Genomic DNA, 18372 nt, shown 5'->3' on the forward strand with positions numbered 1-18372 from the left:
AGAGGATATAATGAAAGTTTGGAAATACAGTGTTTAAGTTAGGGTTCAGTACTAGGAAACAAAATACTTTGGGTTTCTTCATCACAAAATATTTATTGCTCTCTTGACAGAGTAAGAAATGCCTAACTGTCATTCTGTATTTCTTTGTAAATTTAATATAGTATTTTTATCAGTTTCAAGAGTGCTGTCAGCCTAAACCTGTGGTTATTCATAAAACATTCTAAATGCCTTAATTGGAAATTATGCAGAAGATACAGTTATTTTATTCTGTAGATATGTTGTAACTGGCAAAGATGCTTCAGAGGATATTACTGTATGAATGGCATTAAAGGAAAATCTTCTGACACAGATACAGTCTGAGATTTTGATTTTTAAGTCCCAGTATGATCAGAAATATGTGCTCAGGAAAACCCTCTTCTCTTCACTTCTTACTTTGTGCTCCTACTGACATCAGATTATTTCTGATAATGTTACTGATTCTGATACTGTCACTACTCACGGAAGTAGCAAACCATGTTTTAAATTGTCCTTTTTGTTTCTCCTATGCTTGTTCTTTTTCAAGAGTTATGAAGTTATGTACGTATTAGCCGAAGTTTTATCAAAATAGCTTATAGCTTTGATAATTTTTAATTGGCAACTTCTCTGCAAAAAGTAATTTGGAAGTGAAATTGGACTCTACTAATTTAAACACTATGTTTTATTAAAATTACTGACAAAGAAGTAATTTAAATATTTTCATTAGTGATTATTAGATTAATTAGCTGCTGAAGCCTGTTTTAAAAAGTGTAATCGCAGGACTGTTCCATGCTAGTGAAGTATTCTCCATTTCTTATGCTGAAGCTACAATTGTTGTGCAGAAAATAATTTGTGATTCACTGAACAGTGGTAGCAAAAAAGAACATGCGTTTTGGTAGTTCTCAATGATGAAGGCATCTGTTTTGAGAAAGAAATCTTTCCCTGCTACAAAACCTGTTTATGATTTTTAACAGTTAGTAGTCAGTGGCTAAAATGCAGAAATTGAAATGCTTTGAAATAGGGACCGAAATCTGAATACAAATTCCTTGATCACCAACTTTCTCCCTTTTGCTTCCTTTTGTAACCTGCTCAATCTTTATTTTAGTGCACAGGAGCATTATGTCAGTGGAAGAGGTGGAGGATATACCTTATTCAAAACTATAGGCTGGTGGCTAGCTGGACTGAGTATGACCACAGTGACAACAGTGCATCTGTTTCTTCATTGTGTAATAGGATGGTGTGACTGTTGGCTGTCTTCATTAGTCAAATCTTCCCTTTTCCCAAGGAAGAACTACAACTGGGTTGTTCTACGAGGTGACAAAAATATTGGCTTGAGTTCCTATAGGGAAAATTTTAAAGAAGATTATCCTGCATTTGAGGCGTGAACTCCAGTCATTAAGCTTCCACCATGAAAGAAAGGCTTTCTCCTCCAGATACGATATTTAAAAGACAACAGTGTTCTTCATTGCATTCTCAGAGGCACTTAATCCTGTAAATGTGTGTGTTAATTATGCTTCAGGCACTGCAAACTGCTCAGGTGATAAGATGAAGAAATGCATATTTGGTCAGGAATTGAGCAGTTTTGACTGGTCAAGCCTGAAACTCTTCTGAGCATATTCAGGTCCAAAATTTCTTACTCTTGGCAGAATTTGAAGGTGAAAAATAGAAGGGAAATGTTCACAAATTTCAGGCACCTTAAAGAGAGACACAACAGTTAAGCAGAGACATTGTGAGTGTATTCCTTATTCAAGTGCCTACATTTCAAATAGATTTTAATCAAAAAAAGTGCATTTTTTAATCTTAATCCTAGTTCCTACTCTTCACTAGATAATTCTTATCCACTATGGATTTTGATATAGAGAAGATTGATGGCTTATTAGTCACACGACCAACACTCCTGTCATGAAAATGATCCATAGCAAAAGAAGGTATTTTTTAAATTAAGAAAGTGACTAAAAATGGCTTTTTCTCCAAGACTTGCTCATTTTTGTTATGCCATAATGTGCCTTGCATTTCTGCCTTCTCACGTTTTATCATTTATATGAGTCTGTTGTTGCCAAATCTTGATCTGCCAGTGACTTCCTCACTTATCCCACAAATTAAAAAACTGAAGTTAAAAACGGCCACCAAACCATTCAATTAGCACAAGACAGACAGATGCTAATGAGTGTGTGTCTGTGTGCTTTTGCTCTGCGTATACACGTATTCACGGTGATAAAGGGCAATAAATAATTATCATCCATTAGCAAGTATTAATTAAGTATATTAATGTTTGGTGAATTCTTCATGAAAACATACATCTTTTCCAGTATTTTGATGGAAATGTTAACTAGATTATGGCTTTCTAGAAACCATACATAAAATATTGTACATGTTGGTAGGTGTGAATTTACATGGAATTTTCTAGAAAATTGCCTGAAACCTAAAATGGAATTAATTATAAGAACATTGTGTCCATAGGAGTGGTAGTGGTGGAACACAACATGAAAAGGGAATTAGAGAACAAATCCTAAATAAAACTTTACCATGGAAGTAGGGCCATTAACAAATATGGGGCCACTGTGCTGAGTCTGTTGTCCTATACATATAGGTCCATGGACCTGAGCTGCATTACTGCTATCCAGCGTAGAAACAATAAAGATAATGTTTCCTTTTTAGGTCCTTAAGTACTACAGGGATGGTTTATATAAAAGAATTTGTAGTGCATGTGTAGCTATGTAACAATTAGATTTTTATGCTAAGTGTAACTTCTAAGCTAGAAATTACACCACAATATACCAAGTTACAAGATATTTTTAAATGTTTTGAAAAGTATGGGGTCTCCTAATGCTGTTGCAGACACGTTAATAATGTATATTTTACTTTAAGCAGTATTCGGTGCAAAAAAGCAGAGATGCTGTGTCCTGAACTTCATTTCCTACCATTCTTACTTCTCACAGGAGTAGAACCAAGCTGGATCAGTCAAGCGGGCATCTCTGGTGCCTTTTAGCAAGGCAGAGCATCGTGTCACCAATTTTACACAGGTTACATAAGCAAGTTATACATCTATATGTATATACTACATAATCACTTTTTAATGGATATTGACTGGCCTGCATGCTCTTCAGCTATGATCCTGTCCCATCCATTGCAATGAAGTACCAACATGCACAGCTGCTCTCTGCAGAGTCACGGGACTCGCATCCCAGCATGGTCAGGCAAGATCGGCAGCCCCTGACATTGCTGTCGTTCAGATGCTGTACTTACCATGATATTTTAATAATATTTTGCAGTGCATGCCATGTAACTTCCCAGTCATGATGATAAAGTTTTCAGATTTCTATTTTTGAAGGGTTTTCTTTCCTTTTGAAGGAAGAGAGAATATATAACGTAAACTATGTTTCTCATTAGAAGCTTATATAAGTCTATGTGTAAATTTGATAATGAAAAGCTGCTAGCTGTTTTGGAAAACATTTGTACTATTGTATTTTAGCTTATAATGGAGATAACTTGCAAACTCATGATAGTCTAAGTTTTTCTTTTTCACATTTTTTTTTTTTTTTTTTTTTTTTTTAGAAATGCTGTTCTTTAGTACTTGTATAACATTTAGTTCATTTGGAGGCTAATATGAAGTATTTGAAGCACCATTAAGCATGAAATTCGTTTAATTTCCTCAGTCAAAGCATGTGACCATCATTTGGTTAAAAAAGCTCATACGAAACTGGTATTTGGCTGGTAAAACATTCAGAGATCAGTTCTGCTCTTACTTACACCCACGCTTACGAGTGTAGAGGTGCAAAGAGAAAACTGATAGCAAGATCTGGCCCAAGTCAGTCTTACCATAGCTCTTTAATCTATGCTCACAAATTGACATCTAAACATCTAAAATTATCTGCCCCGAGAAACTTACTTGCATCTTATCAGTAATAAATTTCAGCAGTCTAGTAAATAAGCTACTGATTTTGGACCAAAATGTTCCCAGCTTCAGTATGACTTACATCTCACCTATTAAACATTGCATTAATATATACGACACCATAATTGTATGATGCTGCTTTCAGTTTGGTAAATCAGTGGTGTTAAAATATACTTACTGCATAGATTTTTGTCTTATATTTTGTAAGGAATAATTGATAAGTCATATTTTCATTTAAAAAAAACAATTATTCAAAATCCGGTGATATTCTGAAGAACTTAGGCTTTAGATTGTTTGTGAATCAGTGAGATCATATTGACATATTGTGATTCATAGTGGATACTGTTAAGTTATTAATGCTAATTGGAGTTCACTTAATTAATCTTTATAAGCAGCAGTCCCTTGCGCTATTTCAGAAATATCTTTTCGGTATTGCTTGTGTGAATTAAGGTGCCTTTTAAAATAGCTTCCAATGGAAGTGCTTTTGCAAATATTTCTACTGCTACTTACAACGCTTTTGCTTTCATCCAACATTCTTGCAAATTTTTCATTTGTTAAATGCTCATAAATAAGTAGATCAAAGGAATTATGAATAGCAAAAAAACGCCAAACAAAACAAACCACAAAACAAACCACAAAAAAACCCCAAAGTGGACTATAATTTAAGGATCGTGGTTTTTTGCAATATTTGCAAACAATAATCATCACAGAATTGTTTTGCTGTGATTCACAACAGTCTGTTTTTTTGAACTGACAGAGTTATTATGCCTGACTGTAAAAGCACTAGAAAAGAGTGACATCCAGATTCCGTGTAATTACATAAGTGGAACTACAATGATATTTACCACTTGGTCCATTTTATAGGTGATATAGCTGTACTGAAAAAGACTGGATAATTTTGAATATAATACTGCCATTTATATCACAGAGCATCTCATTTTCATACTGACATCCACACAGCACTGAGAAAACAAAAACAATATGATTTCCATTACCTAACATTTCCACAGGTATTTGGGAGCAAAGGAAATTAAAAACAAAACCAAAATGGTGGCTTCTCTTGGCGCCATCTTCCTGCTTGTGTCTGTTCTGCTCTTTGCTCCTTCAGTCCCTTAAATTACAATTTCAACAGCTATTAGTGGCATCCTGGCCAACCATGAAATTTCAGGTTTTGTTAAAAATGTTAAACCAAGAGCTGTTCAGCTACTCTCAGATAATCGACTTGGAAACAAAGAAAGAAAGAAATGTTGGAAGCTCAGAGTGACCTGGCTGTAAGTGAAGCAGAATTGTATGAATCTATGAGATGTTGTTGATATTCAGAAACTAATTATGTCCAAAAGTTCCTGACCTCGTCTTGGCTGCTGCTTTTTGCAATGCTGCTGTGACAGGCAAGCCGCTTTCTACTTTCAGTTTCTACCTTGAAAGCTTAAACTAAAATCTGTTCCCATACTGTACTTTATCGCTGACTAAAGCATGACTGGCAATGCTATTGGTAGATGTGACATAAAAGATAGATATATATCTATAATAATCAGCATATTGCCGCTTTAGAACCATGTAAGTACTTTATCCCCTTATTGTCTTGTGTGAAAAAGAGATGGAGTATGTACATTCTGAGGTTTTTGAAAAGTAGATTTCTCTGAGAATAATTTCCTTAGCATTCAGAAAAAATCTAGCATCATAACTCTCCAAGAATGTTTAATACTTGACCCTGGAAAATCTCATAATCTGGGTGACTGAATACTTCTGAAACCTAGAACCATGGTATAAAAAAGGCTTTAAAAGGGCTTACTGGTATATCATATATCAAAGATAATATTTGGGTTTGGTGATTATCTTGTTTCTACAGGTTCTTTTTTCTTTTTCTTCCTTCTTCTTCTCTTTTTTTTTTTTTTTTTTTAGCTATATACATGTTAAGTATATAGCGTTGCCTAAATCTAGGTTTTGTAATGCTGGTGAGCAGAGAAGAATTTATCAGGTACAAAGGTAACTTTGAGATATGTTAAGGTAAAGAACAGGGACATATACTACCTACATACCTATCATATCAGGGTCTACAGTTAGGGGTAGTCTATCCAGTTGGATTCCTTACATGTCAACACTGGCAAGTCACAATAAGTGACAATAAGTTTTTCTATGCATCAAAGCATATATGGACAAAACATAATCAGCAATAACATGGTCCATTCCCAGGTGATTTTTGTGTTGAATACATAGAAATCAGTCCCAAATCCCTGGGTCAGCTGCTTTATACCAGAGCAGATGTTTGCTGTGGAAATACCTGACTGTTACTGAAGAGTATTCCTAGCATACTGAACTTAACTGATTTGGTAAAATCTTGAGATGTTGTATCATAAAACCTTCCTAACTCTTTGTAACGCATAGTAAATGTTATAAATATTGTATAGAATGCCATACAATAAATTCAATGTTAAAAATAACAAAGAAACAAACAAAAAAGTAAATAATTATTTCTATGGAAAATTTTTTTTTTTCTTCCCCAAATGATATTGAATTATTACAGATTTAGTTTATTGAATAATTTTTATAATATGCTGCTTTTTATACTGATCAGGTTGGAGCTACATTCATTTATAATAGAACAGCATACTAAGGAAATACTCCGTTACATCAACAACAGAAGAGTAACTGAATTTTCAGTGAGATAAGGCATTTAATGGTTTCAAGTATTCAGCTGCTGTTGATCCAATTTAGGATTTTTCTGTTTAGCTTAATTCCCATGATTAGTGTTACAGATCTTTAAAAGAAGGGAGAAGAAATTTCTAAGATACAACTCACCATATATACTGCCCCACATAAAGAAAGATGGCTTTTCCATGTTCCTCATAATTGACTGCTCTGCTGTATCATTTTCTGCCTTTTCTACCTGATCTTTTTGATCTCTCCTTGTAGTGGATATCTCTAATCTTCCATCTTGAGTTAACTGTTAGTCTTATGCAATTTCAGTAATAGGAATTCATTACCCCTTCTTAAAATAAACGTTTGCTGATTAAACTAACTGCATAATATCTGAGTTACTGAACTCTTCATTTTCCTGTAAAAGAATGGACAGTAGGTCTTTCGAGCGTATGGTTTAACTAGTTCATGTTTTTTGTTTGCTCTGCTACTACTACAGCATTCTGCTAAAAATGCTGTCCAGATCGGAATGATGCAAGCAACATTTTAAGAAAACTCTGCATAATATTAACAGACAGTCACTTCTCAATTTAAAACTTAGTTATTGTATTGTATTGATAACTGTTCATTTATAACACCATATATAAATTTATGTGGAATGTACCTTGTTGTTTATGGTATTTCTGGCCTTTCCTCAAACTGATGATTGACTTCCACTGATGTTTAAATGCTGTTGTCCTTACTTGAGGACTACAGTATTTATCCCATACTTTGCAGTTTCTCCATTTTAGAGGCAGTATTCCACAATGACCAAACTGCTGTGCATTATCTATAAACTGAATATGTTGCCATTAGAAATTTGTAAATAATAGTAACCTGCAGAAAAGTGTGTATCTATATCTTTGCACTTTGGACCTAACCTCATAGATGCTAAAGCTCATGCACAAACATGAGACATGGATATGTAAGCTGGGATTTTCAAAGAAACATAAAAGAAATGGGTGTGCAGATATCACTGAAATTATGTGCGTAATATACCCTACAATAAATGTTTCCATTTGTTTGTGTGGTCTTCCTCTAAAATGTGGGCTCTAGTGTACCGCAGTACACAGAAATCAAAGTTAAGCCTGTGTCTAAATCACAACACGATATATTGTTAGTGTGATTCGATAAAATCAGAGCAGGAGAGAAAGGAATTTATCTTTTTGTTTGAAGAACATTCTTATTATGGTCTGCAAGGTAAAATTCCATTGAAGTCATGGTACTTTCTGTATTCACATACTAATATTGTTTATGTTTCCTTTGCTAAAAACTATATAAACTTCAGAGCTTCTCAAGCATGTTTTAAAGGAATAATGCCTCTAACTTAAGGTCTAAGTGTTAGCAAAGATACATCTTTATGTATTACCGTGGTCCATCTCTTTGTCTAATATTAATTCCCTATAGACTGTATCTGCTTACATCATTCCCTTTATAAAATTAGCTACTTATCAATGCAGCCATTGTACTGATGTTATACTCCACATAGTGATAACATTAGAAGAGTCATAGAATGCCATGATCAAACTACTTTTACTTATTACAGTACTCATATTTGTCTGTTACCAACATAATGTGATGGTGTGAAAGAATAATTTTGAAGATTTGTATTATATTACCAGTATGATTCATTGGTGCAGTATTGTTTTATGACGTAATTGTTTTTAAAGCATTTGTTTTCACTTTAGTCCTCCAAAACCAAAGATTTTGGGGGGCTTTTTTAGTGACTGGACATGTATGTGTACTGTACCAAAGTAATAAGTAGTTTCAAAATGCACAATAAATTCAGAAAATGCATTGGCAAGTGAGAATGCACAATATCAGCTACTGCTCTTAAAGTAATGTGCTGCTCTTTTGGAAAGAAAGAGAATTTAACTATTCTATACAACTCATACCATGTCTTTTCATGTCAATGAAAATGAAAAGTTTATATTCAAACTTCTTAGATTTTACAGACTTGATAAAATAACATTTACTTGAGACATGAAAATACATTTGTGCAGCTTGCTGTTGGTTTGGTCATGATGTTGGAAAATTATTTGTATTAACATACGCTATCTGAAGTGTAATCTAAAATGCAGCCACAATTGGAATAATTAAACAGTACAAAGTGTGGAAGGCACCCATTCCTAATTTACTGAAGTTTAATTTCAGAATTCTTATGTGTGGCTCAGAATAGTAGTCTAATAATTTCAGCAATTCCCTGTATGAAAATATCAAAATATTTTCAATAGGGAAATGCACATGATGTAGTTTCTAATCTTGTGACCTCACCTGTAGTAGAGCAAATTGGCTTTATAGATTGTAGGTAAGAAATTGTTTTAATGTCAGAGCACGGAATACATGTGAAATATTTTGGTATGCATTTCAAATACAAATCTCAATTAAAAATAAATAAAATTGAACAAAATAATTATGTGGGGTTTCATTCACAGAAATTAAATGCATCGAGTTCATCGGAAGGCAGTACAGTTGATATTGGACTACCTCCAGAAGGGGAACAGCCAGAAGCAGAACCTGAAGAATCGCTGGAGCCAGAGGCTTGTTTTACAGAAGGTCAGTGCAAGTTGATTAGATCTAACTGTGTTGATTTAGGCTGGATTCTATTTTTATTCTACATCTAGGAGAAGCCTTGTGTTTATAGTTGTATTTTCTGTTTGTATTAGTAACTCCTTCAGAGGTTCCCTCAGAAATACACTGTTCTCATGCTCCCTCTCTCTCCTTGGAAAGTATTATAAGAGTTACAAAGCTTTAACTTCAAATGTTGAAAATAAAATAGTCAAGTAGGAGATACTTATTTACAAGCACCTATTGCGGTAGTAATGAAATAAGCCTTCTGTTCAATATTTACCTTACACTGACATCTCAACATTTATCATTGCACTTAGGCTGTGTGCGGAGATTCAAATGCTGTCAAGTCAGTGTAGAAGATGGGAAAGGGAAAATCTGGTGGAATCTTAGGAAAACCTGCTATAAGATTGTTGAACACAACTGGTTTGAGACCTTCATTGTCTTCATGATTCTTCTCAGCAGTGGTGCTCTGGTAAATTCAATGTACAACTATTGTGTCTATTTTAAGCAGCAAGCATTTAGAATTACAGTTAATTGTATAGCTGCAGGTAACATATCCGAATTTAATATCCAATTCATAAATGTTCTAAAGTCAACGTATATTCAGCATGTATTGTAGAATACCTAAGAGTTTGCTCGTAAGCTATGAAAAAAAATGGCAAGTTCCAAATGTAGTGTTAATGCAAATAGAAATTAGTTGTATCAGAGTGGTAGTCACATGTCTTCATATTGATTAATATTGTGTTTGGACCCAGCTTTATGAAGAGACTACAGTATGGAGTGAAAGCAAAAGTTGAGCTTGAGGGGAGGATATATGCTTTATCATCATATGTATCTTTCAAATTCTTTCTTTGCTACTATATACCACACTGCAAATTTTGAAGATACTTAATTATGTCTTTAAATATCTTTTTCACAGGCATTTGAAGATATATACATAGAGCAACGTAAAACTATCAAGACTATGCTGGAATATGCTGACAAAGTCTTTACTTATATCTTCATTCTGGAAATGCTTTTAAAATGGGTGGCTTATGGCTTTCAAACCTATTTCACCAATGCGTGGTGCTGGCTGGACTTCCTGATTGTTGATGTATGTATTCTTTTTCACATCCTGTACGACAGGCTCTAAAAATCAGAATATTAAGTTTTCAGGATAAGCTTTCTCTTCTATTCAATGGAAACTCCATTTTAAAACTCTTTTTGTGGTATGGTTTATAATTCTGTTCTGAAAAGAAAAAATATTTAGACATATTTATTACTCTAGTGATGTTTTTTTGATATTCTCTAGTTTTATGACATTGTAATGCTTCCTTGAAATGATGCTTTTTACTATTTTTTCCACCATGTGGAAAGGATGCTATTCATGATCTTCAGTTTTTGAGGTACATGGAATTTAAATATTTCGAAGCAATTTCTTTAAAGGTTTCTAACATTTTAATCAATTCTGTTAGTGTCCTGTCATTCTGTGTAATGTGAAAGGAAAATACTGCTAGAAACTTTCTGTTCCATTATACTATTCTGTACTCTTGCACTTTGCACTGCATCACACAGACAAACTTAAAGATACACTTGGAGAGCTGCAGATGAGCTCCCTTAGAACGGGTTCTCAAGTGATTTTGAAAAGGCTGCACCACCAAGGAGCAGGTGCACCATGTTTGAAGGAGACCTAGAAGTGCATTGCAATTTCAAGTCTACATGCTCAACGATGTATACAGAGTACTGGGTAGTATAAGTGGAAGCCTACAGATCTTTAACCATACAGCAGCCATTCATTTCCCTTTCACCCCCAATAGCCTGACTACATCTGTCTGTGCTAATAGGGCAACTCTCAGTTCCACATATGTCATTCCCATGGAATGCAAGGTAAGAATGTGTCTTGAATCACTTGTTTGCTCATTCCAAAAAGCAGTACAATTCCATAGAAATCTCTGTATCTCCCTAAAACTACAATCATATGACAGACCATGAAGTCTTTACTATACAGAACTTGGAAAACATTATAACTTTTAAATCTGTACTAGCATTGCAGATCCTATGGTAAAACATGACTATATGCACACTTAGTTTTCTGCGATTGAATCTGTACCCTTGTGAAGTATCAGATGACTAAACTACCATGATCAGTGGAGCTTTACAGAGACACCGTGGACAACACTTTACACTCTTATTATATGTTTATTGTATTTATCGACAAATAGTGAATTCTTATTTGATAATCTGTGGTTTAGTTATTTCTGTAAACGTTATAAATAACTGTGTAAGTTTTTCTTGGCAATCTTACCCTGGTACAATTTTTTGCATGGAAAAAATGAATCTCTGATGGATTTTTCAAAATCTTTAGTTGGAGGATTGAGATAATGAAGCAAAAAAATTGGAAATTAATTAGGAGAGAGCAGGAAGGATGAAAGGGAAGGGCATAAAATGGAGGGAAATAGAACATGCTGGGGTTTTTGGTGTTTTGTTTTTATTTTTTTCTTTTCTAGGGCCACTCCTTCCCAATGGCTTACTATAAATACATTTTTAAGGATTACTGATGAAAGATAATTGTATTATTTATTTTACAGCTATTCTAGTTTATTTACTCATCTGCCTGCAGACCAGACCAGCGTTATGCAAGCCAGAAATGATGAAGTGATTAAAGGAGTCACAGGGAATGTAATGAAGTGTGGATATACCTAACAATGAAGCTTCTACCATTGTCTAACAAACAATTGGTTATCAGTCTTGATTAGTCTGGTTAAATCTGAACAGCACTGGTAGCTATGGCTGTTGAATAAGATTTTCTGGACACTAGAAAGTTACATTTGACCAAAGGCCAGGTCTGGATGTGTTTTTTGAGAGCTTTTACATTCTCGTCAAGTTCCGAAGATACCATGGGAAGTCCTCACCTAAACTGACCATTCCAATTCACACAGCTTTTGGGAGTTTTCTTTTTGCATGTGACTTCATTTTTCTTTAAATGCCGCCAAATGTTGACTGGTTTATGTGAATTTAGAAGGCATTTTGATACCATTCTACCAACATGGTTTCGTCAACAGGTACTTAGAATATACTTTAATTCTACTTTGTCTGACACCAAAGATCTTTCTGTATTATAGAGGGATTCCTGGAGAAAGAGGTCCAGCCTTGAATCTTCTTGAGAAGTTCAGGGCACACATCATTCCCACCATATGTATCAAAAGGATATACAGGATGAATGAGCAATATTGCCTTTCTGTTTTTGTGTAGGTCTCTTTGGTTAGCTTAACAGCTAATGCCTTGGGCTACTCAGAACTTGGTGCGATTAAATCCCTTAGGACACTAAGAGCTTTGAGACCTCTAAGAGCCTTGTCGCGATTTGAAGGGATGAGGGTAAGACAAAATGAAAGAATCTGAAGTAATGCATGCATTCACAGAAACAATGCATGCTGAATAATCAATGACAAATCCATGCAGAAATGCTACACTACCATCCTATATATTTTACATTTATCACTAACATATAAGCAAAAGGCTTCATCTGCTTATATGAATTCATGTGTTATTGCACACATTGTTATGCTTACTTAGGCTCCTTGGCCTTTCACCGTATTTCACAGTTTCCTGGAGGCCTCAAGGATTTATCAACTGCATGGATCTATGCAATGTTACTACAAAACTCAATTTATCCCATACAAATAAATCTTGTTATAGTCAGAACAGTTTTAAAAAATGCAATACTTCCTCATAAAAGTGTGTGCACATATGCACACATATATATGCACATGTATTTCATACAAGTATGGAATATCATGCATAGTCTGTCAAATATCTTTTAACCTACTATTCTGTAAATGTTAATTGGAAATTTCTGTTACTATTTAAAATTTTTGTAATGAATTCCTATGTTAATAAGTAAATTGTCAGTGTTAAAATAGCTTCTCTCTTTCGGATTAGAACTACTGCATTCTATTTAAGACAACTTTTCTAGTATATCTAAGATGGAGCTGGTTTTGTGATCCCTGGCCTTACTCAGTTGCTTACTGCTTTCCGTATTGATTTTTAAATGTTGATATATAATCTATAGAGCACTACGCAGCCTGAAAACATATCAGAGACTTTTGGTGACTGAGTTGTGTATATTTGAGATGTTACTATCCCCAGCTGTTGGTTATCACCATATCAGTTACCACAGCTGACGCCCTCAGCTGCCCAGCTGGGCGCTCTCAGTCTGTTCCAGTGCAGAGTCAGGTTGATTAGTTTGGATGCCTTCTTTGGTGCACTGACATGGAGAGAGACCTTATGCATTCTGCTATGACATGAACTCTCTAGAAATGTCTCTCTTAGGGACAGTAGTCAAGAAACTGGAGTTGGGAGATATTTCTAGCTCCAGCCACAAGAAGATATATTATACCTTCAGGGTCCATCTGTCTGCCTTGGACATATTGCCATAGATCTAATCAGCAGATGCACCTGAGCTGAAAGCTCATTACTGTAATTAACAGGTATCCTTGGGTAAGCTCCCTACTGCAATCACTGGTCTTTGGCACCCCAAGTTACAAGCAGATTAGCAAATTTATAAGCTAACTACAAACTGGTGAGCTTCTCAAGAAAATGTGATGTTTCATGTGTGTGGAGAGTAAAAGACTTCAACCAAAAAGCAAAGAGGCTGTTATGAAAGGCTATACATTCAAATAGAAAATACCACTTCTCTTGCCTCCAACAAATTTCTGGAACTCTGCTGAAGCAAATTTGAAAATTTGGGGTGTTTATACCAGACATAAGCCTATCCAAAATTTCAATAGCATCTTGCTAAAAAACACATTAGCTGTTGGTCTTTTGTGATAATGGTTAGCAAAAAAAAAAAAAAACCCAACTGAATACAAAATATTACAAATTTCATATGCACAGTAAATAGCTTAAGCGGTAATTTAGGGCAAGGAAAAACAATCAGTTTGTCATGAAGGTTTATGGGTAATTTTCAACTTCCATGTTGATGTAAACTTTACCTACTGATTTGATCCTGATGTACTAACTGTACCTCTTTGTAAAATATCCAGATAAGGACAAGATTTATCACTTCAGCAAAAGATACAATACAAAACAGTGGATGAAGCTAGATAACTTCAGATGATAAATGTGACCTATATTCTTACTAGTTGGGCAAATAGACATTGAAATGTTCCTATGGATACAATGAATTTTACCTTATTTAAAGTAATTCCTTTCAGGCTTAACATCTTTAAAGATACACTAGCTCAAGTTGGTGAAGAGTTAGTATAAGAAGGTTTTAAGGTCTGATACATGGAAATTCAAGATGTCTGTCACAGCTTAGGAATTTCATTGGTGTTCAACATCTATGAACTGAAAATATGACAATATAGTATGGGTCACCTATTTGCATAGGCCTTAAAATTACTTCAAGTGAGAATAATATTTCCTGTATACAAGTAAGAAATTCCATTCTACACGTCTGAAATGTTTAATCCCCCATACTGTTCTCTAGGATCAGGGCCAGTGCCTGCCCAAACTAATAATGGAAACATTGCCCCTATGGAAAACGTGATGTTTGCCCTGTGTCTTCCCACCACTACTATTGCTAGGGCAAATACACTTTAATTTGCACTTGGGCCTTCATGAAAGTAGCCTGTGGGAGTATAATCTGTCTGCACCCTGTCGCAGGCAGTATCACTCGCTGCTATATGGTGCTAGACACGTACTACCTCTTTCTTCTCACCACTAAACAATGCTTTCAATGTCTTTCTAATGCTTTCTGTACTTTCACTTGCTGTGTTTTCTCACACCCCTACTAGCAATGGAAGCTAGAAGGTGTCTGGATCAGTGTTTTCAGTGATGCTCAACAGTATGTTTTGAGTGTCTTCAAATGATTCACATTACAAACTGGTCCTGCTATAGCTTCAGGACTCAGACTGAAACCAGAGAAAGTAGGTCAGCTGTAGAAATCCAGCAATTAAAGAAAGAATAACATGACTGGACCTGCAGCTCTAGCAGAAAGAACAACAGAATACTCCAGTGTAATGAGACTGAAAGCTTGAGGACAAATATTTTCATTTCATTAACTATCCTGTTATATCCCAATAGTTCTTCCTGATGGATGATATTAGATTTAAGAAATCTGCTTATATTTATAAGTAGAAGAATTAAGATAACTTTAAATAAAAATAATGTAAAAATAAGAACTAATATATATCTAGAAAAAACTCCTGAATTGGGGAAAAAAAATGTTACCACTTCATCCACCATTCTGTGCTTTTATAGAGTCATAGAGTAATTTTCCTTGAAAAGAATCTCATTTGGTCCAGCTCCTAAATTTAATATAACAACAATTTCACTGAAGTCCTGTATGATCTCTAATATTGTCCAAAGTATGTATCACAGCAAAGATGTATTGTTTAGGCAGAACTGGAGCCCTGAAAGTAAAACAAGTATTTCTTTCCTTCAGCCCAAGGCAACTATATGGTACAAACAGTGGTGGTTCAGCACCTACTCTAACATTCAAAGGTTTTATTTTCTATTCTGTAAAATGGCAAGAAATGAAAGGTGATCTACATACATTACTAATTTTATAAGTAATTGATTCTATGGAGCCTGTTAATTGTATAAGAGATATAAATATAATGCCAAATTATTTTACAGACTTAAGCTACATATTTGTATCTCAAGTAGAGACAAATAGAATAGTGTGCTAGAGGATCTGTTGTAGTACCTACATTATACAAACTAAATGAAATATAAATAATCATATCTATTTAATACCTGAAGTCCAGCATTTTTAAAAGAAAATCTTTGTTAGGTTCTAAGGATCTAAATCAATTGTTTTGGCAAAAGTGGCAGCTGTGCTCCATAGGTATTAAGTTTTATATTGTTAGGCTTACAAACAGATTTAAAATAGGAGCTAACTAATTTAGCAGTTCATCAATTTCATCATTAAATAAATCATTCTCATTCATAATGGACCTACTTTCTCCCTAATTTTATTTTCTTTACTATTTTATTTTTATTCCAGCATTTTTTATTATAATTCATCATCATACATGAACTCATTTTCATATTTTTCTTTCCTGAAGCCTAATTTTCCCTAAAATTTATTTGGGAATCAAACTGAGTCTCTTCCTTTGCCAAGTCTTATCTGCCACTTGCCTGAACACTACCAGCTTTTCTGGGTTCAGATACTCAGCTGGTTTCCTGGTTTAAACACGTTTACTTTTCTGAATTTATATATAACCATCCAAATGAACATGCAGACATCCCTGAGTTTTCTTATATTTAAAAGAAGTCTGAAAATTGCTTTCAGTTAAAAATCTGTTCAGCAATGTTGATTTGGACTGTTTATCCAGTAAACATGTAATAGAAAGAGTTTTTTGTGTCACTCATTAGAAATATTGCGGATATAGTTTTGCAGACATACATTTAGTAAATATTCTAAAATGAAGTAATAAATGTTGACATTTTTCTTTTTTTTTTTTTTTTTCATTTTACCTGTCTCTTCTTCTTTTTCCCATTCTTTAAAGCTACCATTTGCTACTGCTTGTATGTTTTTCCATCTAAGCGTCTTGATGTTTTATCTTTCCTCTATACTGCTTTTCTTACATTTACTCTCAACAATTAAGAAAGTGTAATACAAATATTGCATTTAAGAAAGGCTGATGAAGCATTTGTAAGATACCGGTGCCTGTGTTCTTACACAGTCTCTCTTTGGTTTTGTTTGTACTCTAGGTGGTTGTGAATGCCCTTTTAGGAGCAATTCCATCCATCATGAATGTGCTTCTTGTTTGCCTTATATTCTGGCTGATTTTCAGTATCATGGGAGTAAATCTATTTGCTGGAAAATTTTACTACTGTGTTAACACTACAACTGATGAGAGATTTGATATCAGCCAAATCAATAACTATAGTCAATGTGAGGAGCTCATAAAGAACAATGAAACAGCCCGATGGAAGAATGTGAAGGTTAACTTTGATAATGTAGGCCTTGGTTACCTTTCTCTGCTTCAAGTGGTAAGTCACCATTCCTTAATCTCTGTTTCTCTTTTCTATGTCTCTGTTGTTTACTTGTAACAGTAAAAGTAATGTTTCATTGTTTCTTTCATTTAGAAATCTTGTCTTTCACTTCTTGGTTTGCAATTATAAAGTGTGAGAAAAACCTGTGACTCTATAGAAATAATACAATGCTGACTATGAGAAAAAATACGTAATTCAAACCTAATTCACCTTGGATGCATTGAATCTACCTCAAGTAAACCTACTTTGCTCACACACAGAAAGAGACTTTTATATCAGCTATAACTCGTAATTGATGAAAGTTCTTAACTGATGCTGTGTCATCTATAGTCAGATATTAGGATTTGCTTGCAGTTCTCATATATGAATAGAACATAAAATAGAAGGCAAGAGTCACCTATTAGTATTGCACTGTGCTGGTGTTCATGATGAGCGCTAAAGACACTTAGTCTTCAGCTCTTAAACAATGTTTCTGACAAGCCATTTTCCAGGAAAAGCGTGAGGTAAACTCCAGCGTTCTGTTTACAGGCTACATTTAAAGGATGGATGGATATCATGTACGCAGCTGTGGATTCTCGTAATGTAAGTATAGCCCCTTGACTCCATTTATTTTGACTCTATGAGCTCCAAGATTGAAGAATGTAATTTTAACATCTTTCAGAAATAACAGTAAAAATAAGAGAACAAGGAATTATTATAGTCTTGTAGTTAAAGAAAATGGAAATTATAGGAAAAATACAAGAGACAAAGAAAGCAGAGGAACAGTCCTGAAGGATTCCATGTTCTCTATGGTACAGTTAGACCAAAATTCTTCAGTTCCACAGCAGACAGCTATTTCCATGAAATGCCTTTTCTTCCTCTTGTTGTGTGCATTGAGGCATTCTTTACATTTGGAAACAGGAATCGATACACAACGTAGAGATGATTTTTTGTAACACTGATCTTTTTTTTAAAGCTGAGACTTTCACTGTGCTTTGCAAGCTGCCTGATTCCTTTCTTCAGCACACACTTCCTATTCTTAACTCGGCCAGTGCATTTTCTTACCTCTTTGCCTTCCCCTTGCTCCCTTCACAGAATCACAGAATGTTAGGGATCAGAAAGGACCTTGAAAGATCATCTAGTCCAATCCCCCTGCTGGAGCAGGAACACCTAGATGAGGTTGCACAGGAATGTGTCCAGGCAGGTTTTGAATGTCTCCAGAGAAGGAGACTCCACAACCTCCCTGGGCAGCC

General features: G+C 34.7%; 1 protein-coding gene across 4 annotated transcripts in view; it reads left to right on the forward strand.

The window, feature by feature from the left end:
- LOC102092265 (sodium channel protein type 2 subunit alpha) overlaps positions 1–18372 on the forward strand; it is a 75771-nt gene that overhangs the window by 50909 nt on the left and 6490 nt on the right. For all 4 annotated transcript variants that reach the window (XM_065068714.1, XM_065068717.1, XM_065068716.1 and 1 more), the window contains exons 18-23: positions 9022–9142; positions 9475–9629; positions 10077–10250; positions 12389–12511; positions 16856–17137; positions 17669–17722. In XM_065068714.1, the coding sequence (XP_064924786.1) occupies positions 9022–9142; positions 9475–9629; positions 10077–10250; positions 12389–12511; positions 16856–17137; positions 17669–17722 (909 nt within the window). The remainder of the gene's footprint in view (positions 1–9021; positions 9143–9474; positions 9630–10076; positions 10251–12388; positions 12512–16855; positions 17138–17668; positions 17723–18372) is intronic.

Source organism: Columba livia, chromosome 7 (genome assembly GCF_036013475.1).
Source record: "Columba livia isolate bColLiv1 breed racing homer chromosome 7, bColLiv1.pat.W.v2, whole genome shotgun sequence".
NCBI lineage: Eukaryota > Metazoa > Chordata > Aves > Columbiformes > Columbidae > Columba > Columba livia.